The sequence below is a fragment of the Patella vulgata genome, chromosome 2 (genome assembly GCF_932274485.2).
Source record: "Patella vulgata chromosome 2, xgPatVulg1.2, whole genome shotgun sequence".
In the NCBI taxonomy this organism is placed as follows: Eukaryota; Metazoa; Mollusca; class Gastropoda; family Patellidae; genus Patella; species Patella vulgata.
The window spans coordinates 20,965,617-20,991,668 of NC_065880.2; the positions used below are offsets into that span (position 1 = coordinate 20,965,617).

Consider the following 26,052-nt stretch of genomic DNA (forward strand, 5'->3'; position numbering starts at 1 on the left):
ACTGGAAAGATAACTTTATTAGCCTCCACAGTAGCTACCGCATGTGATCTATAGACCATAACACTACAAGTAATTATTGTCTGGATATAAACTCTGTGTTCAAATTTCAAGTCAATTGGATGTTAACTATAACATCTTAAAGGAGCTAAATCGCTAACATTTGGGACCTAGAAATTGACAAAATTGGGTCGCAACGCATATAATACTGTAATATGAATGTATATAAACTGATTTACATTCAATTGTTTGTTTTTACTCCAATTTCAAAATCAGTTATGTTCGGCGAAATAAGCCAGCAGTCTCAAGCGAGTGCAAATTTCTAGCGTCTGGTTATTCCAGTCTACATATGCCGTTTGATTTGGTGCAATGTGTCTAGCCTCGTCCCTCGAGTCTCTTGATACAACTGGGGCTAAAGCGCATTATGGTACACGATTCATGTACCAATGGTAAAATGCTTATTTTGTCTTAAATATTGGATATCAAAAGCCCATCTTTTTCCGGTAAGATCACAACATGAATGTTGATTTAATTTGACAAATAAATCGTGTTTTCAATGTTGAAGATTTTGGATGATATTGAGTTAGAGACTTAGCTACTTTAAGGCATAGCCAAGGATAATGGCAATATAGAAAACAACAATATAATCTGTAACGCTCAAAATGGAAGTAATTAAACTAAAATTAAAACCATGTTCACTGGCCTATTTTAAAAAAAAAATCATGAACAATTTGTTTATTTAACAATATTTTATCTGCCTTTTGACACAAACATACACACTAAAAAAAAAAAGCTTACACAGAAAGTACATGAATAATATTGAAAATATGTAAGAAAATTGAATACAAGTTGATGTCAGTACCCTGGTTGTAGCAATCATATTATTATCATAAACCATTCCTACCTATTGGATATCATATATTGTCATGACAATTATTGTAACCTTGTACAACAATAACAAAAATTTTGAATCTGACTTGGTGAGGTGGGCAGCTTAGAGATAGGGCAGGGAACAACGGATTTGCAGATTTTCACCTGTACATATGGGGGGCATGGATCATGTGGCCTGTCTTGTAAATTGCACATAAATAAGCCTCACATCCCCACCCTGTCTTCACACATCTTACATTGGCTTAAGAATGCCAAATCACATCAAGTTATCAGTTCACTATAGTCAAATTTAGACAGATACAGTATGGTAACAGATGACTTGATTTATAAAATCATATGTTCTGTAAGAAGACTGACTGTTTGTTGACTGATAAAAATTGAAAAGAACAACATTGATCAGCAGGGGATTATTATAAACATCAATACAAGAGAATGAACATATTTCTATACTGTAACAATAAAACTAATCAATTTTATATATAAAAAAGTGAAAAAATTGACAATAAAATATATTGGTTTAAAATACAAGTGAAAGCCACCAATTTAACAATGTACACAATAACAACAACAACAAAATGGCAAGCTATAATAACCAGTCTTTAACACAATCTCAATTTATAATATATATATTTTAAATATACATAAAGATTTCATCAAATATATATAGAGTGGAAATGCCCCAACATATTTACAATTAATATTTGTTTTCCAATTTGGAAAGTAAATTAAATTAATAAATATGATACACAATGAAAAGCTGTAATATTATTATCAATTTGGAAAATTAATTAAATCAATAAATATGATAGAACAATTAAAAGCTGTAATATTGCCAATAAATATAAATAGATAAGACAATTTGAATTATATTACTACTTCCTTAATAACAACTGTAAACATTCTATCAGTTGTCAATCATAATTTAGAACCCTATTCAAGAGAACTTAAACCTTTTTCATTGCTGTTAGCCTATACAGAGTTATAGACCATACTTGCTTTATTATCAATGTTCCTGATTGTAAATTTATTATCTTTATGTTAAAAAAGAACTGTTCCCTTCTCTCAGGTTTAATTAGATCATCTAGTGCAACCTTAAAACTTACTCTTAACTATTTTTCTTAGACCTAAACAAATAAAATATGAAAGAAACTGTTGGTCGTTAGTATGTGAACTACATGTTATGAATGCAGTGTATAGCTAGCAACTACAACAGACTTCTACAATCGCTATTAAGTGAAAGACCTCACTACATCGTGGAAGCGAATGTTAAATAAATTTCACACAAACACCCTAAGTGATAACTGTACTAGTGATGTTTTTAGATTGAATAGTGTTTTCCATACATAGCTATTATGTTTTTAGCAACAAATATTTTTTTTCTCAGTAGTTTTAATATATTTTCCAGTGGTTATGTTTTTGGGCCCTCAAATATATTTTTAAGACTCATTCAAATCATTAGTCTGAGAAATAACATAGATAAAGCTGGTCCCACCAACTGTGATTTTCATCATGATATGCTATGATAACCTGCGATAGGACAAAAGTCTTAGCATTTGTGATGTATTTTTTGTGAGAGTACAAACAACATCTTACTGTAACATAAACAATCAAAGAATTTAATCTAGGCAATCAATATTGAAGTGGACTTAGCTGGGCCCTTGTAATCATACCATGTGATAAGTACATGCTGTGCTTGATATTCTTATGTAATGGAATGTCAATTCTACATTTGTACACACAGGTTACACAAATATCTTGACCATAGAGTTTCCATTATGTTTTAAATTTTTTAAGTAGATAACAGTCACTATTTAAATTTGGAATGTTTTTAACTATGTTTTGATTTGTGCTCTTGGATCTACCTGTATAAGGGAATGCATTAATTTTGAACTTGTAAATAACTGTCAGAATCAAAATATTTATCTGAGATTTTTTGTCCCAAGATCAACAAATAAATGTACAATTCACAAAAGTTAGAAATAAATTCAGTGACTAAATAGAATGAGATTTTTTCAAACATTATGAAAAGTTCCACAAAACAGGAATAGCACATGCTTTAAGTCAGCCATATGTTTCCTTAAAGTAATTTGTATATTTCTTTAACATACATTTTAAAATACTGAATTAAATTCATGTGTTTGCAGAAGCTTCTTCAATAAAATCAAGGACAGTTTTAGCTGCTTCTTGTACTTTTGGATCTTTATGTTGAACAAGTTGTTTAATAGTGTCAGCAATACCTGATGTTACAATCTCTTCTCTTAAATTACCTACAAATATATACAATCAGACACCTTAATAACAATATACAATATTTAAAGTTTAATCATTATCATAAATACCTGTGTATAAATTGTATTTACTTTATATACATTTACATATCTTACATATCTATGGTTTGATTTTTTTAAAATGCAAACTAAGTATAAAAATATTTCAGTTACTACCATGTCTTATATCTTATAGCAGATCAAACAGAAAGGTAACTGGGTAACTTGAAATATAAAAAATCTGAATATTAAAGTCTTGCAAAAATGTAAAAAAAAAAAAAATCATTTGAGTATTCTGTCCTCAGTAGTATTGTCAAGCATTGTAAGTAAAAATGTTACGTTGAGCCCCAGATGGAATAATTCTTTGTCGTTAATGAGCCTTTTATCAGAGTTTCAGTTTCAGTATACTTCCAATATTCTCACAATAATGTCACTTATTCTAAACAAACTACATGTATATTTTGGTTGCTTACTAATTCCAGAATTATGAGTTTTCAAATGTTGTTTTTAAGAAATATGGAGGTTTGAGTTTAAACGATTCAATAAGTTTGTAGATAACCACAATATATTATGTTTTAACTCCATGCAAGGTTTTGCTACTTTAAAAAAAAAAAAAGAAAAAAAAAAAAAAAAAAGCCAACATTGAGGCTGATGTCCTCCGCCGCAATCCCAAATTATACTCTTCAAAAAAAGTAGGAGATATTGAAATGCAAATATCTATGCAGGTTGTGATACGATAAATAGTCATGGACACTTGACATGCTTTGAGAGTATGTTCACAGATAAAGAACTTATCGCCCCAACAGAACCACTGAGCTTTAGTGTGTTACATTTAATTTAATCGGGAGGAGACGTGTTCATGACTCAGATTGCCCCAAATCGTGATTGGACAGTTGATTAGGAGCATGCCACAACGGATTGATGAATGTCTGAGGATTGGTGGAGCAATTACTCATTATTAAGACAAAAATCAAAAACGTCCATTTTCGCTTTTAACAGTGAATATCTTTGCGAGTGAAATGGGGACGTCAGATAAGCCACCCATATGAACTGTTTATGTTCATGTGTAGGCAATTGGCCTGTTATTAACATACACTGGTTACCTATAATAAAAACAGCAGTGCATTTCCACAGTTTTGTATTGTTTCTGAATATCCCCTACTTTTTTTGAATGGTATAAATAGATGACAAAAATTAATTAATAGCACATTTATCTTTGAAGTACCTGGAAGTGAAAATCTTCACTAAGTTTTATCACTATCCTTAAGTTAGAATCAAAGTTATCTTGTCCCAAAACATCGACCAATGAAATTGCTTAGCTCTGTTTAGTTTTAGTGGAAAATTTTAATCATTGAACTCAGTGAAGACATTCACCTAATGAACATCTACACCAAGTTTAAACATTCTATGTTCCAAAGTATTGACCAATCAAATTGCTTATTGCTACTTTGCCTAAACAGAAAATTCTCATCATCGAACTTAGTAAAGATATTGAATAACGACTCTATACTCTGAGTTTCATCCCCTCATCCAATTAGAACCAAAGTTATCGTGTTCCAAAGTCTCAATCAATCAAATTGCTAAACTCTGCTTAGCCTTAGTGGAAAATGTGCATAATCGAGCACTGTCAAGGCATTCACCTAATGGACACCTACACCAAGTTTGAACATTCTACCTCAATTAGAAGGAGAGTTATTGTGTTCCAAAGTCCCAACCAATCAGATTGAAGTCTCTACTTAGCCTATAAGCAGAAAATGCTCATAATCGAACTTAGTCAAGGTATTGATATAACGAAACAATACGTGAAGTTTCACCACTCTCACTCAGTGAGAATCAAAGTTATCAAGCTCCAAAGTCTTGACCAATCCAACTGCTTATCGCTCTGCTTACCCTGAGCAGAAAATGCTCATTATCGAACTTAAACAAGGTATTGGTGTAATGAAACTATACACCAAGCTTCATCTCTCTCACTTAATTCGAATGGATACAAGAAGAGGAATGGCAACGCTCCTTTTAAAGAATAACTAAAGCTGGACAGGCTTGGTAGATATGTGTAGCTACTGGATCAGGAAAGAGCAATAATGTAAATTTATACACTTAATAAGCACCAAAGTTAAGTGTCCCAAAGCATTAACCAATCAAATTGCTTATCTCTGCTTAGCCTAAGCAGATAATGCCTATCTTTGAACTCCATCAAGGTATTGAACTAATAAATGCTTAGACCAAGTTTGAACATTCTAGCTCAATTAGGAGAGTTATTGTGTTCAAAAAAGTATGACGGACAGACAGACAGACAGACAGATGCACAGACCCATTTTAATACAACAAATAGACCCCTGTTTTCTTCGAAAGGCGGTGGACAAAAATCAGAGAAGTCTTAATGTGAAAACTCTAACATATGAGAAGAATTCATAGAGACAGATGGATGTAGGTGATGATATTTCCAGATTTTTATATATGTTGGTATATATATATATATATAAAAAACATGCTTCTGCATTAATTTCATGCCACATTTAGCCTTAATACTACAGGTTGCAAATTTCTATGTAATGTTTCACTAATTTATAGCTTTACAGCAATTATTATGTCGATAAATTGATAAAAAAAAAGATGAAGTAATAATGCATTTGGTAACCATGACGATGTCAGTAAAATCATCTTCCGAAATTTCATTGAATAAGGGATTTAACAGTGAACCTACTTTAATGTGTATCAGTATAAAAATAAATTCATAAAATTCCATTTTCATGAACTAGCTTATAAAAATATTCAACAATAATTAGCATACATCAATTTAATTTAAAACATTACATTACATTATGTGAAATTGAAATCAAGAAAACCAAAATTACACCAACTATATCAATTCAGAAATAATTCTGCCTCATGTTTCATGCATCTCGCGTGGAACCAAGCTAGAGATATGTTGAATAGGGGATGGAGTATGCATCATAAAACTTCTGTTGTGTATACAATATTACGTGTAGCGAAGCAAAAAAATGCAATTCTACCCAAAAATACACAAATTCAAAGCGTCAATGTTATTACATTCATTACACAAGTAGGTGACATTAATAACACGGGTACAACATTGATGTGTAAACTGAAGGACCTACTCTGAACATCGGATAAAAACCCTGTACAAGCCAATAAACTACATCGTAACATTTGAGGACTTGTTGGAGAGGCTGCAAAATTAGTAGGTTATATTAGGATAGTGGCATAATAGTATATTATAACTAAATGAAAAAGCAGCAAATAAGATGCATGTGAATAATGATAGCCTTTAAGTACAATATGCAATTATAGAGACTCATTTAGGTTTAATCTTAGATATTACATGGAAAATATAATGCAAAGTGCCAGACTATCAAAATAAAGAATAGTGTGTATTAAATATTTGACTAATACATACCAGCACTGCATATAGTTTTAGTTAATGTTAATGTATTGTATAAAATCTCAGGTAATGTGGAGGAATTCTTTAAAATATCTGTCACTGTTTTAGCCAAATCGGCTTCTTTTAACTGATCTGCAGCATCCTCTACAATAAAAGTTTGTTTATATCATACATAGTAAAATGACAAAATATGTCACACAGTTTGTTTTCGCCAGATACCAAAAAAAAATTATCTCAAGATCCCCAGAAACATGGGATATTGAATTTATTGCACTCAGGAACTGGGGATGCTATGATGTTTAAATCTAGATCGGGGAATCTATGTGTATGGCAGAATCAGGGGATCTACATGTGTGTAAGGATGTTTGGATTTTGAGATAATTTTTCAAAAAAAAAAAAAATCTTTCACAATTCAGAAAAAGTATGTGGGATATTTAATGCTTCCAGACAATAAACAGCTTACATAGCAATAACATTTACTCATATATACAGGTAAAATAGTTAAATAATAAACAACCATTAAATATTAATACATAATGATAACACAAAAAATACTAATTAACAAATGATCAGTATTTTAAGGATGTACATTATACAGCAGATTGTCATCTACAAATGAGGGAGTCTTGTTCAATTTGTCTGTTGCATCAGGGATCTTCAAATTTGATATAAACTGGGCAATTCATCACCAAGATATACAGTACATGTTTTATCTTTCAAATATTTTAGTGGTTTTCAAAAAGTCTAATGAATGCAAAATATCTTTTTCTAAGCAGGCTAGAGCTTGATTTTTGGTAATTGGGCGAGCCTAATATGCAGATTATTACATATACAGCTAAATCACATTCTATATGTGACATGTTCTCAACATGAACAGCTATTAGGTCAATGGTGTATTACAAGCATAACATTTACTTAATTAAAATATTCTGAACTGACAAAAATGTCTTTCCTTTGTTTTTACCTTCAAGATACATGTACGGTTGTGAGAAAATTGGGACAACTTAACCGACCAGTAGACTCTTTGATTAAACAGTGAAAAAAAAAGTTGGCAGATGATCCAGAATTTAATTAGTCTTCGATCTTTATGGTAAATGGACAGTAATTCGACCTTTATGCCTAATAGACAGCAATTCGATGTTTATGGTTAATGGACAGCAATTAAAGACAAATACAAGCTGAACATAGATTCTCCCTCAATCAAGTCACGTGACAGAAAGGAAGCTTAAAATAGATTCTTGTGGAATGGGGTAGTTTTCTTGCGATTAAAATGTTTTAAGAGTGATTGGAAGCCAACTTTTGATAGATCAATTAGTTTGAATATGTATTTACCATAGTCCAAATATATCATCAAATCACACAGTTTGTACGTGGTAAGACATTTTTAAGACTTATCAATAAAGACCTAGCAGCCAATATTTCGCCATCATGCAAAACTTAGTGTTATAAAATCTGTACATTTTAAGCTACCGCTACTTTGCTAATGTTTATACTACAATACTTACCTAAAACAGTTGAACAGATTAAGGTCAGAGCTATTAAAGCTTCATTTTGCATGACAACATGTTCTGATGTTGCCATGGAAACCAGATACTGTATTCCATCAGATTTGATAATATTTTTCATCACTTCTGGCGATTTACTATTTTTTATTAACCAGGCCAGAAGTCGTGTTGCCTCTCCTGAGAGAAAAAAAGAGCAAAATTATTTTTTTATTCACAGAATGATTTGAAAAGATTAATTTCTATGACATTACACATTGAAACTCTATTTCCAGTGTAACTATGATTTAATCTAATTTCTATAAGTTATAGCAAAAAAAATAAATAAATAAATCACCTCTAACCCCTGCATGTTCTTCTACATCACACCATTCTACTACATGTACTAAAAAATCTTTTTCTCCACCTAACATTTTAGCTGCTTCTTCTGTAATTAAATATATTAATTCAAGTCATCATCAAATAAAAAGAATTTCAGTTTTCCATTCCCCCAAATCACTAGCTTGATATACTCCAGATCCCTATTTGCATTTTCATACCTGTGTAACCAACTTTCTAAGATGCATTAATTATCAAAAAGCAATTTTGCCCATAGCCGTTTTCTTTGGGAGTTATCTCCCTTATACTTTATTTTGAACTTTTAAGGAGAATTTGTTCAAGTAGCTACTTTAAAGCCTTTAATATTTATATATATGATAAATCTGGTTACGGTAACATTTAAACATAATAGAGATACACAATTACATATACTTTTGACAAGTATCAATCAGTATTCATAACAGCAGAAACATTTTAGGCATAAGTCACATGATCTGACTATATCTATCCAATAATGAATTGTATACCAACCTTGTCCATCTATTAACATTCGGGAAACCCCCAATATTTTAAATACCACTGGCATTGATTCAGTATTAGCTAATTTCAATACTGAAGGCATTACACCTGCCTCTAAAAGTCTTGGTTTATTGGATGCTGAAATAATTGAAGAAATGTACAATTAAATAGAAAATATATATTTGATTATATTTAAAACAAATACTGTATGTTACTATTGTTTCATTAGTTAATTGTCTATTCCTTTATGTTTATATGAAGTTGGAATTTAAATGTTTTCTTCTTTACCTGGGATAGCTAAATTTCGCAGAGCACTTAATGCAGCATGTAAAAGGGTCATATTGCTATCTGTAGGAAGTACTTCCAACAATTTCAATAGGTGTTCAACAATTCCATTCTCAACAAGGAGACGACAATGTTCATCTGAAAACAAAATAAATATAAAATATTCATCAAATTATGATATCAATACATGTTTATAGCTTTTAATCTTGTTTACTTATCTGCACTCATGTTATATTATTAATGGTACTTTTCCATATTTGAAAATATAAGTTACCAGGTATCATATCCACTTACCACTTCTTGCAAAGTTACCAATAGCTAATGCTCCTGATGTTTTAAGATGGTCGTTTTCACTTGACAACCATTTCACAGATTCTACAAATACTTGACCATCACCATTACCAAATAACATCTCCATACTTTTATCTTTAAATTGCAAATTGATATATTCAAAAAAAATGTTTATCAAGGTAAATAACTCGTAGGCCTAAAGAAAACAAATTTGAAAGGGGGGGGGGGGGAACAATCCTGAACTATTGGTTACATTCTTACAACATTTTGTATTAATAGACTAATTTATACCTCATTTAAACTGTCATATCTTAGACGACATTAGAGTTGCAAAAATGTACAGCAGAAGAGTATAATAGGTTCATAAATATTGTAAGACACTGTCTTCAAATTTTTTAATTTGTATCTTATGACATATTTTAGTATGTCCATGATGCACATTTCATTTCAATTCACAATTAAGTTTTATTATCAATACATTCTACAAATAATAATATTGTACTTACCACCAACTAGCAATGACACCATCAGATCAGATGCCATTTTGATTTTCTGTTGACTGTCTGAATCTGACTTTCCGACATTTGATTGGATTATTTGAATCAAATGATTACTTAAATTAGTACTTGCTAAATTTTCTTTGATTGTTTCTAGAATAAGAGTGTGCAATTTTAAAACAAAATGAAAACATTTACACATGTATATAGGATTTAGATAAATAACATGTATCATTTAACACAAAGAATTTTATCTTTGCAAGCTCAAAATACAACTTTCTTTCACCATTTTACATTTTTATACTACAGACAATTACACTGCTCTCTTAGCCCCTAGTAAAACAGAACAACTCTCAAACACTATCACTAGTCTCTTTTGCTATTTTAAAACAAGCTCATTATATGTAATTTTAAAATGCATAATCTTTTTCAAATCCTCTGATTATTATATTCTTAATTAAAATAATTTCACACTGGTACAAGATGTTATTGACAATTTATAATTGAGTTAAAATTCCATTAAGGTGGAAGCAGATAAACACAGCATACTTCAGGTCTGTGATTAATAACGTCAGTTTAAATGAGTTTATCTACACAGTTAATTTAGTCTACACTATTAAATAAATACTCACCACATTCAGTAAGTGTAATGAGTATATCTAATATTGTTTCTATATGTATGTGAGCTTTATCTTTCACCAATAGATCTACCAATGTTGTCAGTGCAGCACATTCACTGATTTTCTCTCTACCAGAATCTGAATAAAACAAACAAAAAATACCATAGATTTCAAGAAGTATTAAATGAAATGAAATGGGGTTTAACGTCATACTTTTCTGCACTGACTGGGTTAATGAAAACAGACAATTCCGTGCAATGTGCTATGAGGGAAATTTTGCCCAACAGACGGGCCATTAAGTACTCTTATTTTGAATTCCAACTGTCAAGCGTTCTTTTCCCTGCAAGCCAATGTGTACACAGGACCTCAAATTTTTGTACCATCTGAATAACTAAACGATGTTCCTTGTCAGACCTTGCTTCCTGCACCACTGACAAGGGGAAACCACACCAGAAATTCACAAGGAATTTTCTTGGCCAACACCGGAAGTGAAGACAAGACCTCCTGATTAGCGAGCCAATGTCTTACTTACTGAGCCATCCCGACTCCCAAGTATTAAAGGCCAATCCTATGTCACTGCTTCAATGTTGTAATCACATGATTCCACTAAAATATCTTGTTCACAAACCAAATACGGTCTCAATAAAAAAAAAAGCATCTAATGGACCATGTGAAAAAGGTCATACTAGAAGAATGTTTTCACTGAAATTTCCAAAACTATCTTTGACCCAATCATTATTATGTAAAACAAACTGGTAAACCATACTTGGTTTTCAAACAAAAATCGCTTAGTAATCTTGTATAAATGCTCTGACCTATCCAGGGGCGGATTGGGGCCGGTCCCGGCCCGGGCTCCCGTGTCGGGGGGACTCTCCCCCGGGAAAATTTTGAAAAATGAACCCCAAATATGCGATTTGGTGGCATATCTGGTTATAATCTCTGTCAACGAGTTAATAAAAATGTCATGGAATGTTTAACACCAGGCCCAGGAAATCGTCTCGACTCATATTCAACCAGCAGACCAGCTATAATCAAATTTTGCTGCGTATCCCCACAAACAGGGTGCAGATGACTTAATAATTAGTAAATTTGCGGGCGACAGTGTTGGGTGAATCCGATGAAATTTTCGGATGAAATTCGGAATCCCCATTGCAGGATTCCGAATTCATGCCCACACCCAGCACACCCGGCCCAGAAAGTCTATTATACCAGCCCATTGCAGACTCCAGTGATGGCGTGGCGCCCCGTTAAAGCCACCGGCCACATACAACATGATCATCATTGCTCCATGGCCGGTCCAATACATGCCCCCCCCCCCCATATAATGTTCAGCAGAAATTTTTAAAGAAAAGCTGGACTATTAAAGTACCGGTAGCTAAGTCTCTAACTCAATATCATCCAAAGTCTTTGACATTGAAAACACGAATTATTTGTCAATTGAAATCAACATTGATGTTGTCATATTACTGGGAAAATATGGGCCTCTGATATCCAATATTTAAGACAAAATAAACATTTTACCATTGGTACATGATCCGTGAACCATAATGCATTTCAGTGCCATTTGTAACAGGGGACTCAAAGAACGAGGCTAGACATATTCCAAGAGTCACGTCAATCGCTGACGTCATATTCTTATCTGGAGAGCATGCACAATAAATACTATCAGTGTAGACTTGAATAACCAGATGCTAGAGATTGCCATTCGACTGAGACTTCTGGCATATTTCGCCGAACATAAATGAATCAGTTTATATACATTCGTATTACATTATTATATGCGTTGCAACCCATTTGTGTAAATTTCTAGGTCCCAAATATTAGTGATTTAGCTCCTTTAAATCAACTTAGTCCAACACAGCAAACACTATTTTGAATTAAGAGCTTCTGCTCCTTCAGGCCAAAATTTACAAACAAGAGAGTGAGAGAAATGGGGTTTAACATCCACTCGACACAAACTAGGTCATTTTAAGATTAACATATGGTTAAATTTTATTTCAATAATTTGCTTAACCTTAGAGGACCTTAGAGTGGGAGTACCAGTAGAAAACCCAAGAGGTTGCATAGAGGACCCTACTCCTTGTCTGCATGATAAAGATTAGAGTACATGTACATTGTAGTTTATATCATATTGATATATGAGTCAAATATTCTATTCCACTTATCATAATGTTGTAAAAAAGAAAAATTTGCATAAGACTAAGATTAAGATCAAGATAACATATTTTAGTTTTAGACAGATAAAACACTTCATTCTGTGTACACAAGTGCAGCATAATGTTTATATTATATGCACTAGGAAGATTAACTCATTACACATGAGTATAAAAAATGAAAACTAAAGAGAAACCTGTACTAAATGTAAATAACATTCAAAATTTATCTCTCTGGGGTCTTAGCACCCCATCATTACTCGAAAAAGATTTTGCATAACAAGACCAAAACACTTTGAAGCCCATTTTAAAAACACAGAAAAAAACTGTCAAATCAAAATATCTCACGCTTAGCTTAAATTTGTATCTGTTATGCTGTAGGAGTGATAAGTTTCCATAGTCTTTAACCTGTTTCATGATACAAGAATGAAACAAAGGATAATTATAGCTCTGAAATGGCTGCATGTGACCTCATTTGCCCTTTAACCCAGAAGGGTCATGTTAATAAATGTCTAATTAATAATTTATATAACATTTAAGTTACAAAGAAAGACCTGCAATAGGTAGATTTAGCTCTTAAATAATGCCTCTTTAAATTTCAGTCTTTATCGGCAGAAAACCACCATGAGACAGATTTCTGGGAAATCGGGAACAGTTCAGGGTAACCGTAAACATAAGTTATTTTGTTTTTTGGGCCTTGCTGTTATCATTAGTTTATATTAGAGTAGTAAGAAGTCATACCTGAGTCAGATAAACTACTGAAGGTTAATAAGGTCATATTGGTCAATCCTTCATCATCAAGATGTTTAGTCAAACAAACATCTAATATATCCAATACACCATTATCTAAAGCCTTCTCTTGTAAAACATCTAGTAAAAAAATAAAAATCATTAAATTAGCAATATTTTAAAAGGAAGGGTGTAGAGCTCTACTCTTTGGAACCTTAAAATTGACGAAAATGGATAAAAAAAAAGAGCACATATTAGGTGATAATAAGATATTAGTGTATATATACATGTATAAAGTGATTTACATTTAATTATAGTAATTTCTAATCAATCAATTTTAATCAAATATGTGAATAGTCCAAATTGAACGACAGTCATTTGCGTAGTCCATTTTTTAAAATTATTATTTTTTCGTATTGTGAATCGGCCATTTCTAATTACTTGTACATTGTCATCTGTGATATGTTTTTCTTTGATCATTAGGATCCCATAGATAACAACATCAATATTGATTGAAATAAGACAATTTGTGTTTTACAGATTTAGTTCCTTTAAAACAAGTTAAAATAAAATGTGATGTCATCCTTTGATTATTTCAAATAATGGTACTGGCAACTTGTCAATAGTAATTATTTATACTAGATGAAATTTTGGACACGTGGGACAGTGCCTGTATTTTATGTTGTTTAATGGTATCGAGCAAGACATTGTGTAATATATATTCAAACAACACTCAACTATTAGACCATACAGAACTGTCAAAATATGACATCCAATTATTATGGAAGAATCTAAATAAAATTTTAAACAGAAGGTAACCTGATAATGTGATATAGGCTTAAACACAGTCTGAAAATAATGACCAATCAAATGGAAATCTGCACTATCAGAGACTATCATTTTGTAGACGGTCTTTGTTGATAAATTAAAACCTATTTAAGTTTATTATATTTGCTGATGCTTATATAAAAATAAATGTCATTGATTCTTCAAGTAGAAAGAACCCAGTTTTAAATTAATAACAGTAATATCTATCATGCTCATCTATATCATATTAAGGTATTATTGGTCACTAACCATCATTTCATACAATATGAAAATGCTTCTTATCAAGCAGAATTGGACTATAGTTCTCTCAATAATATCCAGTACAATGACAAAACCCTTATTAATTCCATTTTAACCATGGGAAAACAGAATACCTTCTATGCTTTACTTATACTTGAATTTATATCAAACCATCTTTTCTAATACCGGGTACCTAACTTTTTGCCTTAATCATAATCGAATATGTATTAAAATTCAAACCTAATACCTAACTCTGTTTCTCAATTATAATCAAATTTATTGTCCCAGCCTTTAGAACAAAGCAGGGGACTATTAAAATGGGTCTGCCAGTCTGTCTGTCTGTCTGTATGTCCGTAAGCAGAACGATGAGCAATTTGATTGGTCGAGACTTTGGAACACAATAACTGTTCTTCTAATTTTGTTTAAACTTAGTGTAGGCCTTCACTAGGTGAATGCCTTGATGGAGTTCGGAGATGAGCATTTTCTGCTTAGGGTAAGCAGAGATAGGCAATTTGATTGGTTGATGCTTTGTGACACGATAACATCAATACCTTGAATAAGTTTGATAATAAGCATTTTCTGCTTAGACTAAATAGCCATAAGCAATTTGATTGGTCAAGACTTTGGAACATAACAACTCTGCTTTTAATTGAGGTAGAATGTTTAAACTTGATGTAGATGTTCATTAGTTGAGTTAATGACTGAGTTCAATGATTAACAATTCCCACTAAAGCTAAGCAGAGGTAAACAATTTCATTGGTCGATGCTTTGGGATAAAACTTTGATTGTAACTGATTAGATGAAGAGTGATGAAACTTGGTGTTTGATCGTGAACATTTTATGCTTAGACTAAGTACCGGTATAGATAATTAGTTTGATAGCTCAATACTTTTGAAAAAGATAAATGTGCAATTAATCAATATGTGTCATCCATTTATTTTGGGATTTCGGCAGGGGACATCAGCCTCACTGTTGGCTTGTATTAAAATTCAAACCTAATATTTCAAGATACATTACGGGAGATTAGATAAAGAGCTGGTAGTTCTCACTATAATAGTTAAAAACTACATAATGTAAAGGGAATTTACTGAAAATTTCAGTCATATTGATCAACCCTGATTGAGTTTTGGGCCTAGCCTTGATCATCATTACTAAAGTCGGTATGATAAAAAACATAGTCTCGATTATCCATTTTTTGATTTAATCAGAAGCAGCAGAACGGGTTCTAATCCAGTAAATATCGCAGGCTAACGATGCTAGTGTCCAATGCCATCGAGAGTTGATTATGGTCTGGATAAGTTAATTGATGTCTAATTAATAATTTAGATAACATTTCAGGCCTAAAGAAAAACCTGCATTTGGCAGATTTAGCTCTTGCATAATGTATGTTTAACTTTTCATTTCATAATTATATTATCAATACATATATATATATATATAATGTCAGGTGACTTTAATCTAAAAATGTATTAAATGATAAATATTTTATCTTGCTTATTAATGATATAAGATGTAGATACATATTGAAAAGATTAAATGATAAATAAAAGATTAATCTAACCATTTAACAGATAGGTATAAATGTTTTCAATTAACTACTGATTTAACATGTATAATTCTAAGAAACTCTTGAAATGTGATAACGTTCAAGTCTTGCCAATTATAAAGTAAAGTAAGCCATGTAAAATTAAGCTTATATAATGTATTACAAAGCAGCGCTTTTGTTAAAGTCTATCTATTCCACTGAATTAGAAACAAATCAGATTCTTCACTCATATTTCTAAAGCAAAGATATTTACTATTTTAATTATGCAATTAAGTGCATACAAGTATAACAAGAGGATTCTTTTGTATACCCAAAACTAAGATATATTTGTTTCCATGAAAACACAAAAGGTATTACATCTGAGGAACATCTAATCAGGAAAAGCACAACAGCTATAATAGGATGATGTGTGTAAACAGTTTTATAAACATATCTTGAACTGTTTATGAGATATTCTCCTGGACAAAACCAGGATGGATAGAGGAACAGAAGAGAGCCCTTGTCAATATTTCTCCCTAACTTTGCTCGGTTTGACATAAAAAAAAATTCAAGAAGATTGAGCTGGTCTGTACAACAGAGAATTATTATTACATTGTACAGAATGATTATAACATTATTTGATTAAGACAAATAAAGATGGCCATGTAGAAACCAAAGTAAGCTTTAAATGGCAATAACTTACTGTACGCTATAAATGAATAAATTTAGTATGTTTCTATTAAAAAGAATTATTCTTGACTGATGGTCTTAAACTCTATAATTAACTGTTATTCTGGCATGTTGGGGCTTTAATAAAAACAAATATAGCAATGAATAGTCACTTGCTTGTATTCTAAAATATGGTTCAACAAATACTATTTTCATTCCATCATATTTCTGTATATGACCCATAATAACTTTTACTGATTACTATCAAGATTAGACAGGAACTAGAAAAGATGGCAAAGACTGTGAGAATCAATGAGCCTAGCACAGGTATGTGATGTGTTCTCCAGATGGTAAGATTAGGTGCATTTAGCAACATAAATTCTATACTAAAACCTGTCAAAACATAGAACAACTAACTTTCCTTCAACATTCTTTTAATAGTGTTTACAGTTAACACCTAGGTTTCTTCTTAATGGTTCTTAATGAATAATAAACTATAACTAGGGCTGGGTATCGATAGTGATTTTTACTATCGATAATCGGCAATGAAATGTCGGTCGATAATCGATAGTATCGAAAACAAACTTATTTTCACGGTCGTCATCAAGACTGGATACAGTGTAAGTTCAAAGTTCAAAACCATACGAAGTTGCGAAAGATCGTTTGCTCCTGTCTCAGGAGATTTATTTGGAAAACATTAATAAAACTTGTTATATCACGTATATATACGTAAATTGATGTTTTTATTATTAAAATAATGCAGCCGTGGTTCCGAATGAAGAAATATCGTAAATAATTATGTTAAGGGACCAAAATGAACTTGTTCCGATTCAAAACATTGCGTACATGCGCGCGAAAATATCAATATGGCAGACAAATTCTGAAGCTTGCAAAGGGAAATAACTCTAACTTTATTTACACATCCGGGTATCTCCGATTTAGCAATATTCAACAATAATTTCTTCAAAACTAAAGTAACGTTTCAATGAGAGTGAATTTATGAAAATGGCTGTTCAATAAGCAGTCACAATTTTGTTATGTGTTACATTGATATTTGATAGTAATTAAAGTGAGCGGTGTATTATGATTAACTGAAAGAAAACATTGACATTTCAGACGCAAGAAAAATAGACGAAGAGCGATAATCGATAGTAACCCACCGCTATCGATAGTGCTTTTCTGGGCCGTCCAATCGATACTATCGATTTATATCGATATTTTACCCAGCCCTAACTATAACACATAAGCTTACCTATGGAACACAGCTCATACTCATCCAGTTACTAAATGTTTCTAAAAGGTTCTTAATTATAAAAAGGCATGACAATATGATAACAATTCAATATTACCATGTTCAATTTATTGCATAGGTAATATTTTACAGGTATCCAATCATAACAACATAGGTAGCCAGCAAACAATGCATACCCCCGCCATTACTCTATCTTGCTGAGTGCGTGCTGTATCACAAGGCCCGTCATTGAGTCAACTGGCGTGGTTTCGAATCCTATGTTGTACGTGACAAGGAGTGGGGTCGCCTGTCCAGCCTCGTTGGTTTTCTCCGGGTCCTCCGGTTTCCTCCCACTGCTAAAGACCCCTACGTTAGTCCCGAAATGACCTAGTTTGTGTCGAGTGGACGTTAAACCCCATTTCTCTCTCTCTTGCTCTCTATCTTGCTGAGGTAAGCTTAGTTCCACACATACCAATTCTTGTGTCAACAATATCTTTAACAATAGGGAGAGATAATTAACCTTCTTTTTCCAGACATCCCAAATATATCTAAAATCAATAGGATTCATCCTTGCAATAAGTTAAGACTACCCTTATAAATTTGGAAAAATTAGTCAATAATTGCACTATTTGCAGCTATAAGAGTGCAAACTTTATTATCATATAAAAAAACCTGTTTAAATTCAACAGGCTTCGCCTTTTCAAACTGATAAAAAAAACTAATACAAATTTCATAAAGATCTATTGAATGGTGCAGTATTCAGAATGCTAACAAGGACCGTAACTCTCAAAGTGATCATTAAAAAAGATTACAATCAATAGGATTCTTTCTTTTTAATAGGGTATAACAAATATGTAGAAAGTCAATAGGATTCATCACTACAAAAAAGGAATATGAATCCTTGTAAATAAAAAGTGTGTTATTTGATAATGTCTCAATAACTAAAATGGTTTTCAAAGAAAGTAGCAAGGAAATGTGAATGCTGGATAGAAGGACAAAGAGGTAAGAATAGTATACGAAGACATTAAAATGTGGGCATAGAAAATCTTAACTGCTCAAATCATTATATTAGAAATATTCAGAATTCAAACAATAAAAAGCTTAAAGATGGGTTCCCAGAAAAGTATTTATCGGGTGGTTATTTCCAATAAAAGTATGGTAATTTTGGTATATATGGAAAGTAGAGATATCCAATCTTACTATAAAAATACTGGATTCCCCGAAAAACACTCATGGAGCGTATACAGGACAAAAATGTAAGGGTTCCCCTAATCAACAGCCAACGATTAGGAATTTCTGCACGTGGATGTCAAAGATCACACGCGAACAATGAGCGCTTGATGTACAAGTTGATAAACTTTATGAAGAGTCAGACGTACAACACTTTCTGAGTTAAAAATGACGGAAAAAGACGCGGGTAGTGGATAATCTGAGAATTTAATTAGGATTCGATATTTGTAATAAATAGTAAGTGATTGAAGACAACATCGTCTTATGTATGCAATGAATTCTCCTCTGACTTCCAAGAGAGGTAAGTCACGTGACGTAAACATGACCTGGTTTGGTCGAATTTTTATAGCAGGGCATTCCTTCACAATGACTATGTTTGAGAAGGATTTGAAGCAAAATTATGACAAATTAATTAGTTTGAATATGTTTTTAGTCCATATATACCATTAAATCACCCAGTTTGTATGCGGGAACCCGTCTTTAAGGGTTCAAATGATGAAATAAATATTATCAATAAAGTACTGTATCTTTTTAGATGTGTAAATTCAAATAGACCTAGTGCTTGTAATGTTGATAGGGCCTGTGGTGCTGTTCAATGAACATAATGTTACTAAGGAAACCAAGATCTGTTCAGAAAGAACAGAAATCCTTCTGGCCATCCTACCATTACACAACCTATAAAAACATTTTCTACAAAACACTGGTTTACTACATAAATAAGAATGTCCTTGAGCAGACCTTTCACAATACATAGATTTAATCCTTCATACAACAAAAATATGATGTTGTTTAATATATTTCTTCCCTTCAGTGAGATTCTAGAAGGGATCATTGATACAACCTTTAAATGTTAAATATACTACAGTGTTAACATCAATACATCTGATGGTACTAAGTTATAGTCAGATTGACTTTTCAATACCTATACTAGTACATAAAATAGTATTAAAAAAAGACAAAATGTTAATTAAACTTTTCACAATTTAAATTAACTGGATCTTTTTGATTTGGGTCGAAAATAAAATTGTAGATTTCATTGGATTTTATATTTTGATTTGTTTCGATGAATGGGAATTTGTCTTAAAGATGCATTATGTAAGATTTAGATAAAGATCTAGTTCAAAAATCGATAATGAAAATTGAATATATTGAAAATATCATTCAAATTACTTTATTGAGCAAATTATCAGTGTCTGAAGTTTTGACAACATGTAGCATAGATTGTTTATTATTGTAGCAACAGTACTTGACAATTGAGGCTGAGTCTCAGGTATCCAACTTTTTGTTAAATTTTTAAATCTCCCATCTCGGACATTCGATGATCTAGAGAGTTAATTACAGGCTTGTCATGTGAATAAACGTCTAAATATTAGTTTATACAACACTTGAAGCCAACTAAAGACCTGCAATAGGCAGATTTAACTCCTACATGTACATAATGCATTTAATTTAAAATTATGTTTAGATAAACCCAGTGTTAAGATGTAACTGGTTTTGTTTTCCACTGTCAAGAGAGAGAGAGAGAATTGGGGTTTAACATCCACGCAACACAAACTAGGTCATTTCGGGACTAACACCTGGTTCAACTTTAATTCAATAATTCGCTTGCGCGTAGGAGTCTTTAGCAGTGGGAGGAAAATGGAGGACCTGGAGAAAACCCACGAGGTTGGAGTTTTCCACTGTCAAAGCCAACAGTTAGAAAAAATTACGGTTGTAAACAGACTGACTTCTACTTTTATTTAATCTTTTGAAATTTAAACTGAATCCTATATACAATATGTAAGGATAAACCATTACTAATCAAAATAACACGTCAGATCAACCCAATTCAAGCCTTTTTCTTTTATGTAAATCAAAGTTGTGTGGCTCCTTTAAATATTAGAAAAATAAGGGTGAAATTGTTTTGTTTTGGAAGTACATGTATAATGAAAATGTTCAGTGGTTTGTAAAATATCTAATACTAATAGCCCTCATCTTGATAACCAAGACTAGTTAATATGGTAGAAGAAAAATAGCTCTTGTCATAGTATGAATTGTGATTATTATTTTATGAATCTCTCATATAATGATTATGGCTTTCACTGGATTCTCTTTCAATAAAATCTGACATCTTTTCATTAGAAAATCTAAGAGGGTAATGAATATCGAAGGATAAAATATGTATTATTGTTAATATCAGATACTATACCACCATTATTCACTGATAGCTAAACCACCTGTTTTAAAATTAACTATTAAGCTTTTACATCAATCAATTTAGTCCAGAGAGTGAAAATTGGACAGATTCCAAATTACCATACTGCAGTTCCTCTTACAATCAAATTCTTCTGAAGAATGTCATGAGAATTTTTAATCTTATACTTGCCAACAAAACAGAAGGGTTTCTCAAGTGATTAATCACGTAAGTTACTAATAAAGTGTTCAAATGGTTTAAAGATATATTACTAATAGTATTTAAATTTTAGAAGAACATCGTCATTCATAAGTATGTGGTATAGTTCATTGCTCTATCCAGTTACTAAATGCCTCTAAAAGATTATTATTGTCAGACAAGTATATATTTTAAACAAAATAGTTTTAACTATGTGAACATGTATCTCATTAGTTTTGAGATACTATTTTACCATGGCAACAAGTAAATATATTTAGATATTGTTATATAATTTGATTTTGTTCTACAACTTTCAACTAAAACTACATGAATTCATGGGTAAAAGTAACTAAAGAATAAAACCACTAATTTTTCAGACTGAATCCTCATATTGTTTCATTTCTATTGTAGATCATCTCCTGGCATGTGTATACTCAAAATAAAAAGCCAGCCATCCATAGATCTTACCATAAACTTATAGATGAGAAGATTTGCTTTATATTGTCTGTACAGATGATCCCGATTATTGTGAAATTTCCAATTCATGATGTTTATAAATACCGTACAGAAATGAACCATTTTGGAGATTAAACTTTCACAGTGTTGTTGACAAGGGATTTAAAATCTCTCAAATTGCAGATTATTAACAGTAAATACAACCTACTATATAAAAGTATATGTAACTATGTATATTCATGAAAATCTGTGAAAGATTAATAACAGTAAATATAACCTACAGTGTAAAAGTAACAGTAAGACAGATTAATAACAGTAAATATAACCTACCATGTGTATTTGTGAGATTTAATAGAAAACCACAAGCTATGGTTCGTAATTTCTCTGAGCCCTCTCTGTCTACTTTTAATTGTGATCTTAGTAGATCTGTTAATAATTTGATACCATCACTTTCATCAATCACATTTCTTCCAGCATCTACAAAACACAGATAATATAACACTAGTAAATAAATTTGTAAGTACAACATGGATGATTATATATACCTGTATAATTTATATACCATAGTCTCAATGATACCTGAAACTAATGGTACTGGGCAATACCTTAAATTGGAAGAATCAGGAAAACATTAAAAAATTCACACTTAATATTATTCAAGAGTCATTTTTATATGCCCACATTTTCATGTGGACGTATATTGTCGTCGCCCCTGTCCGTCTGACCACAATTTGTTTGTGGACACTCTACGGTCACAATTTTATCCAATTTAAACGTAACTTGAAATATATGTCTATCTCCAAAACATCTCAGTTCCTTTCGAAATTGGCATGTATCAGATTATAACTTCATGGATAATGGCCCCTGATTGTACGAAAAATCACATTTTTAGGTTGTGGGCCCTATCGAGTTCACAATTTTTATCTGATTGTGATGAAACTTAAAATAGATTTTTATATCCCAAAGATCTCAGTCCCTTTCAATATTTTTCTTGCATTTCAGGCCATAGTTTTTTAGATTATGGCGTCTGATTGTATGAAAAATTGCTTTTATTTATTAGCTTGTTCTCTTATCCATCTCTTGCAAAATGTGGGCACATCTTGCCTAGCAACCGCTGGTTATCACATTTCATAAACCATTTAAAGACCTTTTGTTTGTTCATTCGAAACTGTTTTATTTTAAACAAGTGCACAGTTGGACAAATCTGAAGTAACACCATGGCCGTGCAAGCAACATAACTACCAATTTTGAACGAAATCGATCCAATGACTTTGAAGAAGTCGAAAAAATGTTTAAATAAGCCCTTTACAGTGTGCACCCAAGTAGTGCTGGGTATTGTGACTACATACATGTACTTATTATAATAAAGGTGTTGTAATAAGATTAGAATCCAAATACATATACTATTCAAAAAAAGTAGGGGATATTTGATTTTTAAGTGTTATTAAAGTCACCTAATGAAACTGACGAAGAAACAAATGACAAAATGAAATGAAGTTCACATTCATCGATTTATTCCAAATGATCGTTAGACTAAGTAAGGCACAGACTGACCATTATAAGGGTAAAATGATACCCGGGGTCAAACAGCAAAGTTACCACAGCATCACAACCAAGTCAGTAACGGGTAAATCCTCCTCTGTTTGCCAAACAAGCATTGATCCGACATGGCATACTCCTAATGAGACGTCTAAGGTCATTTTGGTCCAGATTGTCCCATTCCTGCTGCAACGCAGCAGCAAGTTCTTGGACATTGGCAGGACGTTGTTGACGTTGACGTAACCTCTGTCCAAGCATGTCCCAGACATGCTCGATGGGGGAGAGGTCGGGACTCAGTGCTGGCCAAGGTAATGTGGTGATGTTCTGTTGTTGGAGGTAACCTGTAACGATCCTGGCCCTGTGACATCTTGCGTTGTCATCCTGGAAGATGTTGTCACGGTAGTACTGGCCTGTAACACGCCCTGCAACAACATGTAAAGCCGTTCTTCCAGCAACAGTGATGCCTCCCCACACCATAACAGAACCACCCCCAAATCGATCATGTCTGATGACGTTAACGTCTTGGAAGCGCTCGTTTCGACGACGCCACACCCTCCTACGTCTGTCCAAAAAATCAACAGTGAACCTTGACTCATCTGAAAACATCACATTGCTCCAGCGTCGATTATCCCAGTGTTGACGATCCCTACACCAACGACGTCTTGCCTGAATGTGATGATCTCTCACACTCACACCAGTGTCTGTTTGAAGACGAGCGCTGATCTGATTTGCTGTGATGACACGATTTCTCAAGGCCAAGGTACGGATAAATCGATCCTGGGCTTGAGTTGTCGCCCTTGGTCGACCTGAGCGTGGTCTGTCCTGTACAGATTGTGTATCACGGTATCTGGACCATAGCCTGCTTATGACAGACTGAGAAACATTCATCGTCCGCGCCACAACCGCCTGTGTTGTGCCGATTTGTAGCATGCCAAGGGCACGTAACCTTTCATTTTGGGTAAGCCGACGCATATCAAAATTTGTTTTCTGGTCACTAAAACAATTAAACTGATGTTTCCACCCTGGAATTCAATGCCACTATGACTGTAACATTCAAAGTCAGAGTCGTGCAAATCTTGGGTTGGACCCCCATGATGATCCCAAGCATCACCTGCATTCCATGCGGTAGCTATTGGTGCGTTTGGGCGTCACATGTAACTGGAAATGTTTCTTCTGTTAGGTTCTATAGTGACTTTTTTCGTAGTCATTTGCATATTTTAGTATTATGCCCCCAAAATCAAATATCCCCTACTTTTTTGGAATAGTATATATCCGATATTGAATATGTGAATGTGTGTATTTTGTGTTGTTAGTAGAACCTAGTACAACAGGTCTGTCGAGATATGTCATGAGAGGGTTAATCAAATTAATATAAGTATTTTTGTGCAGAAAATTCTTATTAAAAAAAAATAAATCATCAAGAATCAATTCAATTACCTACAATTCAACTGTACTAACAGTAACAAGCTTGCCGAACAAGATGATTCGGAAACCATTAAAGCTTATTGGACAAAATGATCCACTCACTCTATTTTAACAAGGCATTTCGGAGGAAAGCAGGGACAAGTCGCCTCAAAATCAACATTTTTTCCAGGTTTTAATCAGACTAGCATGTGTAGTGGTAATAATTCTTCTACTCATTTTGCAGTCTACCATAAAAAAGTCATCTTTCTTGTTGTCCTTGATTGAATATATATTGTTGTTCTAATCTAATATTTGTTATTTTCAAGTTAATAATGTCAAAGTTGTCAACATAGGACTATCTTTGAAATGAACACTTTTTCAGAACTGTGACTTCCACGATATTAAAGCGTTTTTTACCCCTTTATCTCTATAAGTTAAATAGAAATAGTTATTTATATCTCTGTCCAACTATTTCCTAACCAGAAGACGTAAGCTAAGATCTGTAAGTACTTATAGAAGATATATATAATAACAGTAAAGGTTAAGAAAGGTGAGATGATATTATACATAATAAGAAAAAGGTAACATAATTACCTATAGGCAATAGAACATGTGGTACTTTTAATCACATTCATATAACATCCTTTGTTCACATCAATATTTCCTCCAGACATATTTTGTAACCATTTCTAAGGTTTTTTGACACTAAGTGTACTATGCCAATGGGAAACAATTTTAACAGTATCATTATGCTGCTAATCATTCCAAGACCCATTGTTTTCATCTATTCAAACCCATATTTGCGAGAAATATAAGGTAAGAATGAAAAAATTTCTGGCAGCAAACATGCTGACACACATCATGATAGTGAATCAAACCGCAAATCAAAAAAAAAATTTGATTGCACTGTGAGTGTAACAATAACTATCACCAATCTCAATTAACTATAATAATACATAGTCGAGGTTCATACAGAAATTAAGTGACAAACCAATTTGAATTTCAAACTGACTATTCATTGTTCAAGTCTTTATCATCAGATAGATGACAATTCTAAAGATAAAGCAGCTAAGTATGGATATCATTC

The 26,052-nt window shown here is 32.5% G+C and overlaps 1 protein-coding gene across 2 annotated transcripts in view; it reads right to left on the reverse strand.

The window, feature by feature from the left end:
* Positions 1-726: 726 nt before the first annotated feature.
* Positions 727-26,052, reverse strand: part of LOC126811888 (rap1 GTPase-GDP dissociation stimulator 1) — a 37,910-nt gene continuing 12,584 nt past the window's right edge. The window contains exons 5-16 of one of the 2 annotated variants that reach the window (XM_050537916.2): positions 22,353-22,499; positions 13,485-13,613; positions 10,603-10,728; positions 9,980-10,123; positions 9,477-9,608; positions 9,186-9,320; positions 8,910-9,035; positions 8,398-8,487; positions 8,064-8,240; positions 6,574-6,702; positions 6,275-6,346; positions 727-3,155 (exon numbers count right to left, since the gene is read on the reverse strand). In XM_050537916.2, the coding sequence (XP_050393873.1) occupies positions 3,019-3,155; positions 6,275-6,346; positions 6,574-6,702; positions 8,064-8,240; positions 8,398-8,487; positions 8,910-9,035; positions 9,186-9,320; positions 9,477-9,608; positions 9,980-10,123; positions 10,603-10,728; positions 13,485-13,613; positions 22,353-22,499 (1,544 nt within the window). In that variant the 3' untranslated portion in view covers positions 727-3,018. The remainder of the gene's footprint in view (positions 3,156-6,274; positions 6,347-6,573; positions 6,703-8,063; positions 8,241-8,397; positions 8,488-8,909; positions 9,036-9,185; positions 9,321-9,476; positions 9,609-9,979; positions 10,124-10,602; positions 10,729-13,484; positions 13,614-22,352; positions 22,500-26,052) is intronic. The other variant, XM_050537917.2, reaches the window with a different exon arrangement.